The sequence below is a fragment of the Lissotriton helveticus genome, chromosome 10, assembly GCF_964261635.1.
Source record: "Lissotriton helveticus chromosome 10, aLisHel1.1, whole genome shotgun sequence".
Lineage (NCBI taxonomy): Eukaryota > Metazoa > Chordata > Amphibia > Caudata > Salamandridae > Lissotriton > Lissotriton helveticus.
In genome coordinates this window covers 599,411,202-599,431,175 of record NC_136071.1, presented here as the reverse complement: position 1 = coordinate 599,431,175, position 19,974 = coordinate 599,411,202, and the positions used below count along the sequence as shown (strand labels likewise).

The window sequence follows — 19,974 nt, the reverse complement described above, 5'->3', positions numbered from 1 at the left end:
GCCAGGTCTCCGTCAGGAAGGTGACGTCTAGGGAGGTTGAGTTGAGTAGGTCCCAGAGTTCAATCGCGTGTTTGCGGGCGGAGCGGGTGTTGAGAAGGATGCATCTGAGGTGGTTGGGTTCTTTCCTGGTCGGCAGCATTGTGGGGCGGGTGCTTGTGAAGCTGCAGTTCGGGCCGGTGAAAGCTCGGTGGGTGCACTTTGGGGCGGCCAGGAAGCAGGTGTGTGATAGTTAGGTGTTGAGTGCGTGGAGGATTCTGGCATTGTTGCGGTGTCGGGCGTCCTGGGGTCCTGGGGTCCAGGGGTCCAGGGGTCCTGGCGCTGGGCTCGGTTCAGGCGCGGACGGGTGCAGATGGGCTTGCTTTAGGCGCGCCTTCGCTCACGGCCTCCATATGAGGGGATGTGGGAGGGAGGAGCAGCTGGGAGGTGGGAGCAGGGCGTCAAATGGGATTGCAGGGGGGCAGGGCCGGGAAAAACGGGCGGGAGCCGCGGAAGAACTGGGCACAGGAAGGAAAAACAAGTTTAGGCAAGAAAACAAGTAGAGGCACAGAGGAATAAAAACAAGTCTGGGCAAGAAAGCAAGCACAGGCACAGGGGAAAAATACAAGATTAGGTAAAAACAATGCAGGCAGAGCCGTGCAGCAGCCTGGGGAGCGAACTTCTCCATCTCCATCCAATCGCAACACTTCCACATGGTCACATTACAACAAGTGCTTTCACTGCTTCAACAGGGCGACTTTCTCTCTACCCTAGATCTAGAGAATGCCTACTTCCACATTCCCATTCATCCCACTCACAGGAAATATCTCAGGTTTGTGGTAGATGGTCAACACTACCAATTTAAGGTTCTACCATTAGGGGTCACCACGGCACCCAGAGTTTTCACCAAGTGCCTCACAGTGGTTGCAGCCCATTTAAGAAGACAGCACATTCTAGTCTTCCCTTATCTGGACGACTGGCTCATAAAAGCAAAATCCCACAACAGCTGTGTTCAACACACAATTAGTACAATACAACTAGTTTAAAGTATGGAATTAACCATAAATCTGGACAAATCCCACCTCCAACCATCCACAATGCAACAATACCTAGGAGCTACAATAAACACTTCCACAGCCCTAGCATATCCCATCCCAGTCAAGATAAGTACTATACAAGCGCTACTACAAAAATTTCAGCCACAACACTCACTACCAGCAGGAGTGTTCATGCAATTATTTGGTATGATGGCCTCTTGCATTCTTCTCGCACTACAAGTGCGTCCATTGCAAGAGTGTCTGACACGTCAGTGGAACCAGGATCAATGTCAGCTAACAGATCTGGTGTTGGCGGACGACCGCACACATCGCTCTCTACAATGGTGGAACACGCAGAACCTTTCCAAAGGGCGGTTGTTCCTCGAGCCACTTCCGCAGATAGTGCTAACAGACTCATTGCTCACTGGCTGGGGAGCCCATATTCAAACACATACCATTGAGGGTGTCTGGACCCCCCAACAAAAACAATTTCACATCAACTACCTGGAATGGTTTGCAATCTTCATGTCGTTGAAGTCCTTTCAACTACACCTTCTACGCAAAACAATTCTAATTCGTACAGACAACATGACAGCAATGTATTACATACAGAAGCAAGGGTGGACACACTCCCTGCAGCTCTCATGCCTAGCTCAGAGCATATGGAGATCGCCCATTCCGCAAAAGATATACCTGCTTGGAGAACATCTCCCAAGCATACACAATCAGATTGCAGATCTGCTCAGCCGTCAAGTTCTTCTTCCATTCTTTCGCATGTAGGGACACCCAGAAATAGATCTGTTTGCCACACATCAAAACGCGAAATGCCCAAACTTCACATCCAGGTACCCACACCCATAGTCCAAAGGCAATGTGATATGGATGAATTGGTCAGACAAATTTGCCTACGCTTTTTCGCCTCTCCCACTCATTCCGTTAGTGGTTCGAAAACTCAAACAACATTCCCTCACAATGATCCTAAGTGCTCCAACACGGGCAAGACAACCATGGTTCACAACTCTATTGGAACTATCGGTGGCGCAACATCAAAAACTAGACCACTCGCCCAAACTGCTTACTCAGAACCAGGGCGAGATAAGACACCCAGATCCCAATCAACTCAACCTTGCGATCTGGCACCTAAACTCTTAGAGTTCGGCTATCTCAATCTACCACCAGAATGTATGAATGTTATTGAAGAAGCTAGACGCCCTACAACAAGGGCGTGCTATGAGGCAAAATGGAAGAGATTCGTCATTTATTGCACACATAACAAGATCAACCCACTAGATGCTTCCATTCAGAACATCATCTGTTACCTCTTGCATCTACAACAATGCAACCTAGTGTAGACATCCATTAGGTTACATCTAGCCGGCATAGCCGCCTACCTATAAAACAAACAACACTTATCTCTGTTTCAAGTTCCTGCTATCAAAGCTTTTATGGAAGGACTTAAAAGAATAATTCCACCAAGAGCGCCACCCTCTCCGGTATGGAACCTTAATGTAGCCCTTACCAGACTAATGGGTCCACCTTTTGAACCTCTCCACAAATGCGAACTACAGTTCCTCACTTGGAAAGTAGCCTTTCTAATTGCTATCACATCTCTCAGAAGAGTCAGTGAATTCCAGGCATTAACCATACAAGAACCATTTCTACAAATCCATTATAATTAAGTGGTTCTTAGGACTAACCCACAATTTTTACCCAAAGTAGTACCGGCCATCTCAATCAGTCTGTTGAACTCAGTGTTTTTTCCTCAACCAGACTCAGTGGCAGAACGAGCTCTACACACCTAAAACGTTAAAAGAGCAATACTTTACTACATAGAACAAAATCCTTTAAAAAGACCAAACAACTTTTTGTGGCTTTCTCCCCACCTCCTAAAGGTAATCCTATATCCAAAACAGTAATTGCAAGGTGGATTGTAAAATGCATACAAATATGCTACATTAAAGCCAAATGCACATTAATCATTCCCCCTAGAGTTCATTCTACACTCAAACTAGGGGCTTCTTTGGCATATTTAGGGAGCATTCCCCTAGATGACATATGCAAAGCAGCAACTTGGGCTACACCACACACCTTCACAAAACGCTATTGTGTAGATGTGCAAGCAAAGCAACAAGCTAGTGTGGGCCAGGCTGTATTAAAAACCCTATGTTTGAGGCATGTGAGCTGCAGATTCTACACTTTGCATTAGATCGCCACCTGGTATTGGGCTCGGATGATTGCATGTTGTTGTCGTCTTGGAAGAAGTCTTTGTAGTCACGAGATAGGTGACTCTTCCCTTGGACAAAAGTGCGCATGGCATCGGCTCCATCCTTGGATTGTTTTTTTACGCCACTGGGTTCGGATGCAACTTTTCCGCTCCGGTTCGGAATCTACTTTCCAAGGACTTCGACGTGCAAAACTTTCTAAAAGCAACGTCAACATCAATATCCATAGACTCGACTTCCTCAGTTTGATTCCGGTCGTCGACGCGGGCCGTTGTGCCTACCCACGTGGTGAGGCCTGCAACTCATGGAAAGGACCCCATTCAAAAAATTCCCCGTGTGTGGAGCAAAATTACACCCAGCGACCATCATGTGATGTGTAACCTGTGTGTTCGAGGTATGTGGGCTGCTGAATTCATATCTATAGCATAGATCGCCGCCTAGTGTTGGGTCCGGATGATTGCACATTGTTGTCCTGGAAGAGTCTTCGAAGTATCACGAGATAGGTGGCTCGTCCCCTGGACTACAGTGCGCATGGGCATCGACTCCATCCCCAGATTGTTTTTTTCCGCCATTGGGTTCGGATGTACTTTCGTTCTCTCAGTTCGGAATCGACATAATTCTCGAGGCCAAAGGCCTTTTTCTCTCTTTATCATCGGTATTGTTTGCGTTCGGTGCCCGGTTCTGTTTGGACTCGCCTTCCGAGTTCAACATCCAGGGAGTCGCGTAACTCTTTGGAGCTCGAGGCCCAGTCGACGCAGCAAGACCCTCGACGACGCGACATGGAACGGAGCCCGTTCAAGAAGTGTCCCGTGTGCGGATCGAAGTACCCACACATCGACGTCCACTCGGTGTGCAACAAGTGCCTGTCGCCAGACCAAGATGAAGCCAACTGTATGGCTTGTTCCAGGTTTCGTTCGAAAAAAACGATTCGGCTTCGGCGCGTGGCGCGCATGGAGGCCCGGCAGTCGGCCCCAGCACCGGTGGACATCTTCGACAGCGACGAAGCAGACGAACACGACGTTCAGCTGCAGATTTCGCCTCCAGCGGAAGAAGTCGACTACGACCCTCAAGTGGATGTCGAAGACCTACCCGTAGAAGAAGTCGTCGACAAGGTAGGAGACGACGATGAGGCCTATGGGGCCATGGAAGATAGCTCAGAGGACGAGCTATGCCCCGTTCGAACACTTACAAAGGCTCAGGTCGAGGAATCGCCTATCGGCCTTACCCAAGACCTTTCTACCAAAATCCACGGCCCCGCCTCCCGGCCCGGCTACGGACACTTCGACGGAGCCGCCATTGAAGAAATCGAAACCGAAAGTGAAACCTTCGGTGTCCGAACAACCTAAAGTGGTTCAGGCGCAATCGAAACCGAAACCTTCTGATCCACCGTCGACGCCCTCGTCCTCCGAGGTGTCGGGACAGCCCAAGCAGCCTGTCGATCCGGCAAAGTCGGTGAAATCCGTCCAGCCGAAGCAGACTAAAGGCGTCGAGCTGAAGCCCAAGAAGGCCGTCCAGACTCCGTCAAGCAAGGGCGTCGAGCCGAAGTCCGGATCGGGCATCGAGCCGAAGCCGAGCAAGGGCGCGGCGCCAAAGGCCGCAAAAGGGTGTCGAGCCAAAGCCAGCAAGGGCATCGAGCCAAAGGTTGGTGCCCCTAAAGCGGTTGCCCAGGACACCAACACGGGCACGCCTCGGACCGACCAGCCAAAGTCATCGACGATCGAGTCTTCCCACGTTGCTGGACCGAGGTCGTCTGTCGTATCGGCGAAACCGTCCGCTTCATTCACGAAGCAGGTCTCGGACTCCCTCAAGCGTATCAGGGACAAGGCCTCGGCGGAAGACCCCAAAACGCCTTCCGCGCCGAAACAGTCGGTCCCCACCTCCAAGTCATCGACGCCACTCCTCTTCACGTTGCCGCCGAAGGTGGCACCGAAGGCCTTCGCACCACGGGCGGCGCCCGAAGCGAAAACGCACAGTGCTGTGGGGTCCACGCCTACTCTCCCGGCTGGGGGCTTGACGCATCGACCACCATTTCTGGAGGAACAGTCGGAACGTTTCATCGATGCCGACACTGGGAAGCTTACGCTTTACAAGCGAAAAATTACGGCGACGACGCCTTTGGAGTCGTATACTATTCCTTTGAAGCGCAAAAGGCCTGCTTCTGATGCACCAGTCTTGGTCGAACCATTGACTCCTCGGACTCAAAGAATTGCCACGCCCTCGCCAACTTATTCCGATGCCGTGGATGCTGGGGATCAAGAGGAGGAATACAGCTTCCCAACCCACGCTGATCCTGATGCACAACAGGACGCATGGGTGGACACAGGTGACCAGGGGGATCAGCAACCCACTCTCGACCCTCAGATATACAATATCAAAACGTCTCCCACTGAGGATTCTGCGGCATTCAATGCCTTGATTGAAAGGGCGGCTAAGAACCACGACGTTGAACTCCATGCTGACCCTGTGGAGGTGGACTTCCTCTTTGATACTTTTTCAGCAGCTGAAAAGACTGTGAAAACCCTCCCAATGCTGAAAGGGGTCCTCAAACATGCTGCGGACATTTTCAAAGAGCCCACACGGGCAAGGGTGGTCAACCCTAGAATTGAAAAGAAATACCGACCGACACCTGGCGATCCCACTTACATCAAGGGCCAGTTGCCATTGGACTCTCTGGTCGTTTCTAATGCCCGCAAGAGGGCGAATTCGCAAACCACTGGTGAAGCTCCTCCCCCGGACAAAGAGTCCAAAGTGCTAGAAGCATCGGGAAAGAGGGTAGCAGCTCAGGCGGCCAATATATGGCGTATCTCTAACACGCAGGCACTCTTGGCGCGCTATGACAGGGCACACTACGATACACTAGAGACCCTGTTGCAACATCTCCCAGACCAATATAAGGAGGCTGCAGAGATGCTTATCCAGGAAGGGAAGCTCATCTCCAACGCTTCCATAAAGTGTGCACTGGACGTTGCCGATACTGCAGCCAGGGCAATTAACACCAGTGTGATGTTAAGACAGGCATGGCTCAGAATCTCTGGATTTAAGCCTGAGATCCAAACTACCATCCTCAACCAGCCAGTTAACCCTGACAGATTATTTGGTCCTGAGGTGGATACCACCTTGGAAAAAATAAAAAAGGACACCAAGACTGCCAAGTCCATGGGAGCTCTCCAATCCCAACAGTTTCGGGGGAGCACTTTTCGTCGCTCAGGCAATAGGGGTGTTTCCAGAGGCCAGATGTCCCAGCAAACACAATTCAATAAAGGTGGGGCGCAATCCTCTTACCCCAAACAGAATAGAGGAGGTTATCGGGGCAACAACGCCAAGGGCAGAGGCAAGGGCAACAACAACTCCCGTTCCTCTGCCTCCAACAAACAGTGACGCCCTGTCACTGCCCCCCGACCATTCCACGCCGGTCGGGGGGAGGCTCCAGCGGTTCCTGCCAGTCTGGAAAACCATCACCACAGACAGGTGGGTCAGGAAACTTGTCCAGTACGGCTATTGTTTGGAGCTCACATCCACTCCACCCAACATACCACCAAAACACCGTCCTATGTCCACAGAGCATTTGCACTTATTGCAGCAGGAGGTTCTCGTCATGCTGCAAAAGGGCGCTATAGAGCTCGTGCCAGTGGAGGAGGAAGGCACAGGGGTGTACTCCCTGTACTTCTTAATCCCGAAAAAGGGCGGGTCCCTCAGGCCTATTCTAGACCTCAGGCCCCTAAACCAGTACATACTCTCAGAACACTTCCACATGCTAACGCTGCAACAGGTTCTTCCGCTCCTCAATCAGGGAGACTTCCTCGCAACCTTAGACCTCAAGGATGCTTACTTCCACATTCCACTCCATCCATCACACAAGAAATACCTCAGATTCACCATTCAAAATCGGCATTATCAATTCAAGGTCCTTCCTTTCGGAGTGACCACAGCCCCCAGAGTGTTCACCAAATGTCTAGCGACAGTAGCGGCGCACCTCAGGAGACAACACATCCATGTCTACCCTTATCTGGACGACTGGCTGGTTCAGGCAAAGTCGGCCCAGCAGTGCGCCGCCGACATGTCCCACACCAATCACCTTCTTTACAGTCTGGGGTTCTCCCTGAACTATCCAAAGTCGCACCTTCAGCCAGCCCATGTGCGGCAATATCTAGGTGCAACGATCAATACTCTGGCAGCCACGGCTCAGCCAACTTCAGCGCGGATCAACAACATCCAGTCGCTAACCCAACAGTTCCAACCGCAACACTCGCTTCCTGCGAGAGTGTTCATGCAGTTGATAGGCATGATGGCCTCCTGCATTTTCATAGTCCCGCACACAAGGTTACATATGCGTCCGCTCCAGGAATGCTTAGCGCATCAGTGGAATCAGGCTCAGGGACAGTTGAAAGACCTAGTGTTGGTCACCCGTCGGTCATACAACTCTCTGCATTGGTGGAATCCACACAACCTTTGCAAGGGCCGACTGAGGTGTGTAACCTGTGTTTATCACCTGAACACGACGAGTCGAGCTTCACAGCTTGTGCGTCCTTTTGATCCAAGAAGACCTTTCGAGATCGGAGGGCCCATCGACGCGACATGCAGAGATCAGCTCCGGAACTGGTGGAGATCTTCGACGAAGGTCCATGTGTCCCCGAGGAAGATTCGTATGAGACAGACGACTCTGATGACTCCATACCATCAGGTCAACGCATGAGTACGACTGCCTCTACCCCAGCCCCAACACCTAAACCAAAGTCTAAGGTCAAAACTCCCCCTTCAGGGCCCAGTCTTAGACCGAGACATTGCTTCGAAAGCCGTGCTATCGAGCCCGGCTCTGAAGAAAATACTAAAGCCTTCCGGTAGCTCCATACCGAGCAAACCGCACGGGCCGATACTACCAGCTACCTCAGTACCGAAACCGAAAGAAGTCCTGGTTCCGAAAAACACTCAGAAACCGTCGACTCCTAAAGACAAGACAGCACCGAAACCAATGAAGCCTGTTTCCGACGCTTCTAAGCCCACCAAAACAGCTTCTAGCCCAAAATCTTTGGTGCCGAAACCTACAAAGCCTGCTTCCGATGCCTCCAAGCCCTCGAACCAGGCCTCTACTCCGAAAACAATACCGTTGGTGCCGAAAACTACGCCAAAGGACTATACAACAACTCCTAAGGCTAAAGACAAGCAGAAACCAGGCCCGGACCCGAAGAAATCGGTGCCGAAAGCGATTTCTCAAGAAGAAGAGCTTTTTCGACCTGATCCTTTGCAAAAAAAGGATATACAAACATCCAAAAACAGGGCATGTTTCCACTATGCCACATAGAAAGAGGAAGATAGATACAGGACCTTCAAATACAGTGCCTTTCAAGAAGGACTGTGCCACATCACCTATGCACCCTTCTTCTCCTGTACCTCCTGTTTCACCTTCTATTCCTTTTAACATTTCACCTCAAAGTTCACCTGCTCATTCACCACAAAATTCTCCAACTCAATCTTCACCTCTACAGACACCTCCTCAGAATGAAGATGAGTATAACATAGGAGATGGGGAGACCCAGATGAGCCTTTTCCATACCTTAGTAATGTACCAGACTGGGAATATCCAACCCCACAAGATGTACCAGATATCCCTGACCCACATACATATCCATCCAAACCATCTCCTCCTGAAGATGATATTGGGTTTGGACATCTACTTAATAGGGCTGCCATCTATCATAATGTGACAATGCACAGATGAGGTGGAGGAAGATTTTTGGTTAGACACTTTTGAACACTCACAAAAATCTGTTCAAATATTACTCATGAGAAAAGGGGTCATTAAGCATGACCCAGAAGTGTTTGAAGATGTTGTACGAGCTAGGATCGTAAACCCAAGGATAGAAAAAAAAGTACAGGTCAGCTCCTGGGGATCCTGCTTACATTAAAGGACATCTACCCTTAGATTCCCTAGTCATTGCAAACGCTAAAAAAAGAGCAAATTCAGACATCAGGTGAGGCACCACCTCCTTATAAGAAATCAAAAATAATAGATGCTTCAGGCAAAAGGATAGCTGCAAAAGCTAGCAATCCATGGCGTATATGTAACACACAAGCCCTCCTCACAAGATATGACAGGGCTCATTATGACCAGTTAGAAACCCTTTTACAACATCTACCTGACCAATATAAGGCACAGTCAAATGACCTTATACAAGAGGGTAAGCTTATTTCAAATGCCTCAATCAAGTGTGCTCTTGATGTAGCAGACACTGCATCTAGAGCAATAAACACTAGTGTCCTCCTTAGAATACATGCGTGGCTACGCATTTCAGGGTTTAAGCAAGAGGTGCAAACAACCATCTTAAATCAACCAATTCAACCAACAACATTTGTTTGGTCCAGAGGTAGACGTAGCACTTGAGAAAATGAAAAAAGACACTGATACTGCAAAATCTATGGGAGCTCTGCAGTCCACTCAACCAAGAGGCTCCTTTCGTCACTCCTTTTACAGAGGAGGCTCCAAACAAACTGGAGCAGACAATTCATCTTTCTTTAAAAACAATACGCTACATACTCCAATAGAGGATATTTTAGAGGAGGGTACAGAGGTAATAACAATAAGGGAAGAGGTCGAGGTAATAACAACAATCGATCCTCTTCCACCACTAAACAGTGACTTCCTTCAGCTCCCCCAACAGCATACCACCTCTGTAGGTGGGAAATTAACACAGTTCTTACCTGTCTGGAATTCCATCACAACTGACAAGTGGGTAAGATACATTATCCAGTATGGTTACTGCCTAGAGCTTACAGCTACCCCTCCAAATATACCACCCAGACAGCGTCCAATGTCCACAGAACATCTAACACTGCTCCAACAAGAGGTTCTCTCATTGCTGCAAAAAGATGCAATAGTGTTAGTTCCATTGCAACATCACTCTACTTCCTGATACCCAAAAAGGATGGGACACTAAGGCCAATTCTAAACTTAAGGCCTCTCAATCTGTATATACATTCAGATCATTTTCACATGATCACTTTACAACAAGTGCTCCCATTGTTGCAACAAGGCGATTTCCTCACTACACTAGACCTCAAAGACGCCTACTTTCACATTCCCATACATCCATCTCACAGGAAGTATCTCAGGTTTGTGCTAGAAGGACAGCGCTATCAATTCAAAGTCCTTCCATTCTGGGTCATAACCGCACCACGAGTGTTCACAAAGTGCCTAGCAGTAGCAGCAGCACATCTCCGAAGACCACATATTCACTTAGACGATTGGATCATAAAAGCCAAGTTATTCAACCAGTGTGTTCAACACACATCTCAAACAATTCAGACACTGCACAACTTGGGGTTGAAAATAAACCACACCAAGTCACACCTACAGCCCTCTCATGTACATTAATACCTAGGGGCTACCATAAACACCAATACAGCTCTAGCTTATCCCAGTCCAGCCAGGATACAGAGCATTCAAGCCTTAGTTATAAGGTTTCAAACCCAACACTCTCTCCCAACCAGTGTTCATGCAATTAATAGGCATGATGGCATCTTACATTTTTATTGTACCATGTGCAATACTGCAAATGTGCCCATTGCAGGAATGTCTAGCACATCAAAGGAAATGGGCACAAGGACAACTGACAGACATGGTGTTGGTGGACAGCCGCACACATCGCTCTCTGCAGTGGTGGAACACCAAAAACTTGTCCATACGGCGGCCGTTCCCCGAGCCTGTTCCACAGATAGTACTGACAACAGATGCATCCCTGACAGGATGGGGAGCACATCTGCTCCACCACACAACTCAGGGAAGATGGACCGCTCAACAAAAGGTGCTTCACATCAATCACCCAGAGTTGCTGGCAATTTTCAGAGCACTAAAGTCCTTCCAAGTGCACATACGGAACAAAGCTGTCTTAATCCGGACAGACAACATGACAGCCATGTACCTCATACAAAAACAAGGAGGCACACATTCCCTGCAGCTGTCCCAGCTCGTACAAAACATTTGGAGATGGGCCATTCCACAAAACATATATCTGCTTGCAGAATACCTTCCAGTAGTTCACAATCAGATAGCCGATCTGTTAAGTCGACAGACACAACAGATTCACGAATGGGAACTACATCTGCAAGTTCTTCAACCATTCTTTCACAAGTGGGGTCATCCATACATAGACCTGTTTGCCTCACATGAAAACGCAAAATGCCCAACCTTCGCCGCCAGGTTTCCACACCCTCTGTCCAAGGGCAATGCAATATGGATGAACTGGTCAGGCAGATTTGCGTTCGCATTTCCACTAATACCACTAGTGGTATGCAAGCTCAGACAACAGTCTCTCAAACGAATCCAGGTATCTCCCACATTGGCACGCCAACCGTGGTTCACCACACTGCTGGAACTCTCTCTAGTTCCACACCAAAAACTGTCTCTGACTCCATCCATGCTAACTCAGAACCATGGAGACATCAGGCATCCAGATCCAGGTCAACTGAATCTGGCGATCTGGCTCCTGAAGTCTTAGAGTTTGGTTACCTTAACCTGCCACCAGACTGTATGAATAACATTAAAGAAGCCAGAAGACCTAATACTAGAGCTTGCTATGCTGCTAAATGGAAAAGTTTTGCCATTTACTGCACTAATAATCAAATTGATCCTTTAGATGCTTCCATCCAAAATTTTATCTGTTACCTTCTCCATTTACAGAGATGTAATCTGGCATATTCATCTATACTTTTACATCTTGCAGCCATTGCGGCATATCTACAAAACAGACAACATATGTTGTTGTTTAGAGTACCAGCAATACAAGCTTTTATGGAAGGATTAAAAAGAATTATTCCTCCTAAGTTACCACCCTCTCCAGAGTGGAACGTAAACTTTGTTCTTACCAGGCTCAAGGGCCCCCTTTTGAACCTTTACATAAATGTGAACTGCAATTTCTCACAAAGAAAACAGCTTTCATCATTGCTATTACCTCTCTTAGGAGAGTTAGTGAGATTAAAGCTTTCACTATACAAGAACCAATTTTACAATTACACCGTAACAAAGTGGTTCTAAGGACTAATCCTTAATTCCTCCCTAAAGTAATTACTCCTTTTCATCTAAACCAATCTGTAGAGTTACCAGTGTTTTTCAAAACCCAGACTCTGTAGCAGAGAGAGCTCTACACACACTAGATGTCAAAAGAGCTCTTCTATATTTCATCAATAGGACCAAATCCTTTCGCAAAACAAAGCAACTATTTGTAGCTTTCTCTCCAACACATAAAGGCAACCCCATTTCGTAATCAGGAATGGCAAGGTGGATTGTTAAATGTATACAAATATGCCATCACAAGGCAAAACGCACATTAACAGTTCCTCCTAGAGCGCACTCCACACACAAACTAGGAGCCTCCATGGCTTTCTTAGGGAACATCCACCTAGAAGACATCTGCACGGCAGCAACATGGTCTATAACACACACCTTCACTAAACACTATTGTGTTGACGTGCAAGCTAAGCAGCAAGCTGCAGTATGCCAAGCTGTCCTCAAAACTCTTTCAAAATACTGCAACGGATACAGGTGACCACCGCTAGGTGAGATACTGTTGTACAATCGATGCCAAGTGTAGAATCTGCAGCTCATATGCCTCAAACGGAAAATGCTACTTACCAGTATGCATCTGTTCTTGGCATGTAGAGCTGCAGATTTCTACACGCCCTCCCGCCTCCCCGGGACCTGTATCTGTTCCAGTTTTTATCTTAATTAGATATACATGCTTGGACATCCCTTCTTTATTCCTACTAACTCCATCATTTCCAATCATGGTGAAAAACAATCGAAGTATGGAGCCGATGCCCAATGCGCACTATTGTCCAAGGGAGGAGTCACCTATCTCGTGACTACAAAGACTTCTTCCAAGACGACAACATGCAATCATCCGAGCCCTACACAGGGTGATAATCTAATGCAAAGTGTAGAAATCTGCCGCTCTACATGCCAAGAACAGATGCATACTGGTAATTAGTATTTTCTTACAAACTACTCCAACAGATACAGTTAGCCACCGCTAAGAGGTAACTGCTGTATAGTCTATGCAAAGTGTACAATCTGCAGGTCATGCCTTGAACGGAAAATACTACTTACCATTATGCATCTGTTCTTGGCATGTAGAACTGCAGAGTTTTACACGCCCACCTGCCTCCCCGGATACCTCTATCTGTTCCAGTATTATCTTACTTAGATACATTACGCATGGACATCTTTGTATTTCTCACTACTCTATCTAACCATATGTGGCAAAAACAATCTGATGATGGAGCGGATGCCCATGCGCATTGTCGACCGAAGGAGGAGTCACCAACCTTGTGACTACAGGGATGTCTTCGAAGACAAAAACAACATGCAAACATCCGAGCCCAACACCAGATGGCGATCTATGCAAAGTGTACAACTCTGCAGCGCTAAATGCTGTCATATAGAGACATGCCACACTAGGGGCAAATGTACTCCTGATAGAAGTCCCCTGAGACTGGTGGAAGGGTTGGGGTTTTATACTCGAAAAAGTTCTCTGTTAATGCCAAGGCTGCACATTCCTTTATGAATGCCACAGGTTTGGCCGATGTCCATGACACCTTCTCTAGAGCTGTTTCAATGACCGTCAATGTGGCTTGTTGAGGAATGTTGGTGTACAGTTGTTCTACATCTAGTTTTACTAGCAGGTTTATTTCATCCATGTTTCGTGCCTCTCATATTATGCGTAGAATATCTGTAGTATCTCGCACATAGGAGGGAGTCAATTTTACCAGTGGCTGGAGGAAGTGATTGCAAAACTTTGAAAGGGGCTCTAAAATGGAAACTATGGGTCTCCCCGGGACTGGTGTGGTCCCCTTATGAATTTTGGGCAGCGTATAGAAATAAGGTGTTCTAGGATTTTTTGTTATGAGAAAATCTGCCTCTTTTTTTGTTGATCCAGCCGTTAGTTTCAGCTTCAAACACTATGCTGGAAATTTTTGTTGCTAGTGTGGGGGTGGGATTGACAGGGATAGGTGTGTAATACCTCGTGTTGAGTTGGCATTTGCACTCAAGGTCCTAATCAATGGTTGATTGGATCACTGTTGCCCTGCCTTTGTCAGCCTGTTTTATCGTGATGCTAGTATCTTCTGCTAGCGACTCTGCTAGCCAGTTCAACTCGAAAGAGGTTATGGAAGGGAGTCTGCCCTGTCTCTTTTCTAAGGTCTTTCAGTACTGCCTGTTTAAATGTAAGCACTTCCACAGGGATCATACTGCTGTTGGGAGTGAAAGTAGAGGGGTTCTTCAGTTCTGTGTCTTGTTGGATAGGTTCAGGTCTGTACTGAAAGAAGGCTTTCAGGCAAATTTTTCTAAAGAAATTTTGTATTTCACATTGATCCCGAAATTTGTCCTTTCTAGGGGTGGGTACATATCCTAGACCTCTCTCTAGTACTGCTATTTCAGTTTCTGTGAGGGATCTGTGTGAGAGGTTCACTACTAGGGTCTATTACCCTGGGTTTTGCTCCTTGTTGCCATTGGGTTGGGTGGTTGATCTTGCCATTGTACTTGTTTCTGTGTGCCTCTTTTGCACCCTCTTCCTCTGCCTAAAAAATAAGGGTTGCCAGTTGGGAAGAACTGTTGGCCTTGTGGGTACATGGGGAATGGCCAAAAGGGCTGAGACATTGCCAATCTGCTACATGGAGCCTCATACATACACAAATCAATACTGTCTGGGCTGTGGACGACCAGTTTCTTAGAGTAAGGTATTTTGCCCATGTGGTCTTGACTTTTTGATGTGCCTGTTCACAGAACTGCCACCTGGGAGGTACTGCAGAATCTGCAGTTAGAAGTATACATCTGAAGAGCAAGTTACTTTTGGTAATACTCTTTCTGGTAGAGGCTCTAACCGAAGATTCCTCTCTGTCCCTCCCATTCTCCCTGTTCTATGAACTGGATTCTTTTTGCTGAAATGGAGTTGCAAGTCTAGAAATCTGTGCACTGGTCAAGCCAATCTGCTTTTGGGATCTGCATCTGGGGCGGCGAACAGCCTAGAAAGCTTCACTGGTTGCTTCTGCGCAGCCGTGTATGTCACTTCAGGAGTAGAACGGCGTGGTGCTGCAAGATGCCATCAGTCGGTTTGCAGTTGTACTGCAGAAATGTTTTTGGGACTAGTCTGCCTCCTGGGAAAAATTTAGATGGTGAGGAATTTGTGATCCACCAGAAAGAATTTTAATGGTAAGTAACTTGTTTGTCAAGTTGAACTTTCTTGTAGAAATCATTCCAACAGTTTGTGCATTTTTTTTGTACAATTTTAATTCACAATGTTTGTGTTTTCTTTCAGATGGACCCTTGCCCTTGCCAAATGTGCCTAGCATTAATCGAATACAATCCTCTCCAGGTACGTATGTGTTTGTGAATCAGCAATTTTTCTTTTTAAATATATTTTTCAGTATTTGTGCTTTTTTTCTTCTGTTACTTACTATGTGGTGGGGGTTAAACTCTAGATTAACTCAACCCATCTGGTCTTCACAAATGGTTGTTATCCTGTGTGCGCATTTAGCGGTTACTTTTATGTCATTATATCATATTAAGTCTTATTCATTCGTACATTTGAGGAAATGCTAACCATTGCTACATATGTCAAGACCTCTTGGGCATCATATTTCCTCCTACGAGTACTTCGCAGTTTGCACACTACATATACTCTCTACAGCATCAGACCTCTCAAAGATTAATCTTTTTAAACCATTTTTTAAATGCTACGAATACTGTTGCAAAGTGACCTCTCATTGGGCGTTGACCCCATTTAAAAAAAAAAAATCTTATTGGGACTCACTAACAGCAGTTTAAACTCTGCTGCAAAGACCTGTGAAAATCACCCTTTTGACTGACAGGAAAACCTAATTTAAAATATTAAATACAACTCCACTAAGCACAATGGTGCATGATATTTACTGGCTCATAGGGAAAATAATAATTTATTATACACTTTAATCTAACTTTTTAGACCTGTATAAGCTATAACAACTGTAGAAAACCTTCCAGGAATTCTCAATCAGATAGCAGATCTGTTGAGTCGTCAATCACAACAGATTCACGAATGGGAGTTGCACCCACAGGTTCTACAACCATTCTTCCAAAGGTGGGGGCACCCACAGATAGATCTGTTTGCCACCCACCAAAACGCAAAATGCCCAACCTTCGCCGCCAGGTTTCCACACCCGCGGTCGGAGGGGAATGCAATATGGATGAATTGGTCAGGCAGATTTGCGTACGCTTTTCCGCCTCTCCCACTCATTCCACTAGTAGTACGCAAGCTCAGACAACAGTCTCTCAAACTAATACTAGTGGCCCCCACATGGGCACGCCAGCCGTGGTTCACCACACTACTAGACCTCTCACTGGTTCCATATCAGAAATTACGGCTCACGCCACCCCTGTTAACACAGAACCATAGAGAAATAAGGCACCCAGAACCAAGACAACTGAATTTGGCGATCTGGCTCCTGAGGTCTTAGAGTTTGGCTACTTAAATTTACCACCAGAATGTATGAATATAATTAAAGAAGCTAGAAGACCCACCACTAGAGCATGTTATGCTGCTAAGTGGAAAAGATTTGCAATATACTGTAACAACAATCACATTGATCCATTGGATGTTTCCATCCAAAATATTATTTGTTACCTTCTACACCTACAAAGGTCCAAATTGGCTAATTCTTCCATACGACTGCATCTAGCAGCAATTGAAGCCTATTTACAAAATAGACAGCACCTATCTCTTTTTAGAGTACCTGCGATAAAAGCATTTATGGAAGGATTAAAACGAATAATCTCACCTAGGTTACCACCTGCACCAGTATGGAACCTGAACATTGTCCTTACAAGACTTATGGGACCCCCTTTTGAGCCTTTACACAAGTGTGAATTGCAATTCCTAACATGGAAGACTGCCTTCCTTGTTGCCATCACCTCTCTCAGAAGAGTTAGTGAAATACAAGCATTCTCAATAGAAGAACCATTTTTTCAGATACACCCTAACAAAGTGGTTCTTAGACCTAATCCAAAATTCTTGCCAAAAGTGATTACTCCTTTTCACCTTAACCAATCAGTAGAGTTACCAGTGTTTTTCCAAAAATCGGACTCTGTTGCGGAAAGGGCTTTACACACCCTAGATGTTAGAAGAGCTCTTTTATATTACACAGACAGGACTAAATCCTTCAGAAAGACAAAACAACTATTTGTATCTTTCTCTTCCCCACACAAAGGCAATCCCATATCTAAAGGAGGAATTGCCAGATGGATTGTAAAGTGTATTCAAATATGCTATACAAAAGCTAAACGTACACTAACAGTTCCTCCTAGAGCGCACTCCACTCGCAAACTAGGAGCCTCTATGGCTTTCTTAGGAAACATACCATTAGAGGACATATGTAAGGCAGCAACATGGTCTACCATACACACCTTCACTAAACACTATTGTGTTGACGTGCAAGCCAAGCAGCAAGCTGCAGTAGGCCAAGCTGTCCTTAAAACACTATTTCAGTATGCTGCATCAGATACAAGCGACCACCGCTAGGGGAGACACTGCTGCACAATCGTTGCTAAATGTACAATCTGCAGCTCATATGCCTCGAACGGAATATGCTACTTACCAGTATGCATCTGTTCTTGGCATATAGAGCTGCAGAGTTGTACATGCCCTCCGGCCTCCCCGGGACTTGTATCCGTTCCAGTACTCATCTTACTTAGATGCACACACATGGACATCCTTTCTCTTTACTTCTACTAACTCCATCATTTCCCATCATGGCCAAAAACAATCTGAGGATGGAGTCGATGACCATGCGCAGTATTGTCCAAGGGAGGAGTCACCTATCTCGTGACTACAAAGACTTCTTCCAAGAAGACAACAACAACCTGCAATCATCCGAGCCCAACACCAGGTGGCGATCTATTGCTAAATGTACAACTCTGCAGCTCTACATGCCAAGAACAGATGCATACTGGTAAGTAGCATATTCCTTATTGGTATAGTTATACCTCTTTCTGAACCTGTATCTGACTTTGAGACGCCCTCGCACCCAACAGTTTGCCGGTTCATATCGGGAGGTTGTGCTGCTCCTGCAAACGCTGGTCCGTCCAGCCGCCCGTGGAACACATCCAGGGCAACGATTGTAGAGGGACTCAACTTCCCAGTATACCGAGCGGTGCGCCTGCCGCTGACGTCCCTGCACATACCAGGAGGCACATACGGGCCGGCCAGGGCTCCCGTAGTGTGAGGGCTCTCTCTGAACCTGTACCTGACTTTGAGCCTGGAGACGCCTTTGCACCTAACAATTTGCACCCAACTGTTTGCCGGTTCATATTGGGAGGTTGTGCTGCCGCTGCAGTCGCTGGTCTGCCCAGCTTCCCGTGGAGTACATCGAGGGCGACGACTGGAGAGGGACTAACTACCCAGTATACCGAACGGCACGCCTGCCGCTGACGTCACTGCACGCGCCAGTAGGCGCCTAAGAGCCGGCCAGGGCTCCCGCAGCGCGGGATGTGCCCGGGCCGTGCCCGGGCGTGCCCGTCTGTGCCCATCGGCGACAGGAGGAGACTGGTCTGGGCCACCCCCCTAGGCTGTGTCATAGGACCTTCTGTGAAATACGGGTAAGGAGTATTATTGATCGTATTACCATATTTCTGTTCTTTCCAAGCGAGGAAGATGGGCAAGGGGAAACAATCACAATCCCAGGGGAAGCCACAGTCAGTTAACACACTCATAACCAAATACCTAAAGTCAGCAGTGGGAATGATCGACCGTGAAATTTCCCTTGTGAAAGACCAGTTGGAGCAACGAAAACTGCGCTAGTTGCTGCCTTAATGGTACCGGAACTTGAGGATAGACAAGAGTCATTCATACTCAAAGTAACTGGGAAGGCATCTGAGTTAGAGATAGTATAATCTGGTAATAATGCAAGTAAAAGGGTGCTGCCAAGCAGAAGGGATAATCCATGTGTCTTAACAGTGCCACTGGAGATCTCAGAACCATCTGATAGTTCAATGCTAGTCTCCCCGCCAGCAAAAAAAGTTAAGCAATTGCCAAGAATGAAGAATAGTACCGATGAAATTACCGTGGCAAAGCCGAGGACAAAGCACAAGTTAAAGAAAGGGCACAAACTTGTAGGAATGTCAAAAGAGAGACTCACACAACTGATAGTCAACAAGGGATGTATAACCTTGAGACATTATTTTAAAAAGTGCACCCAAAATTGGACTGTATTGAATGTCGTCTTATGTCTGAGATAAAGTTGGTTCAAAAGGATGTAACTTTTTTAACTGAGTTGGTGTCGGGCCTTTTTGCGCCCAAAAATTCGAGCATACCGACTGTAGCAAGTATACCTATTATAGCGGAAAACCCACAAACTATGTCAACTGATGGTGGAGGTAGTGGAATCACCCATGAAATTAAACAAGGAAAGGATTCCACCAAGCCTGTACCAGGGGATAGTATGCCACCTACACAAAGGGGTTGCTCCGATTTCTGCTCACCTTGTTTTTCCCGTGACGGCTTTGCTTGGCACTTTGCTTCACCTTGCTTCCCTGGGCTCCCTGCTGTGGTTTCCTCCCGCTGCCGCCGCCAATTGAGAACAGGCGCAGCCGCCGAGAGGGGGAACCAGCCAACAGAGACTACATTGCCCAGGACTCTCCTCTGCACCCACGCCCATAACGCGACAGGAGGCGCATAAAAACGCGTCAGGCTTCCCGCTTCGCGGGACTCGTGCGGAAC

General features: G+C 47.1%; 1 protein-coding gene across 1 annotated transcript in view; it reads left to right on the top strand.

Moving 5' to 3' along the window:
* Nucleotides 1–19,974, top strand: part of CREBBP (CREB binding lysine acetyltransferase) — a 1,783,742-nt gene that overhangs the window by 564,369 nt on the left and 1,199,399 nt on the right. Inside the window, exon 11 of the mRNA XM_078663125.1 lies at nt 15,541–15,597. Within this exon, the coding sequence (XP_078519251.1) occupies nt 15,541–15,597 (57 nt within the window). The remainder of the gene's footprint in view (nt 1–15,540; nt 15,598–19,974) is intronic.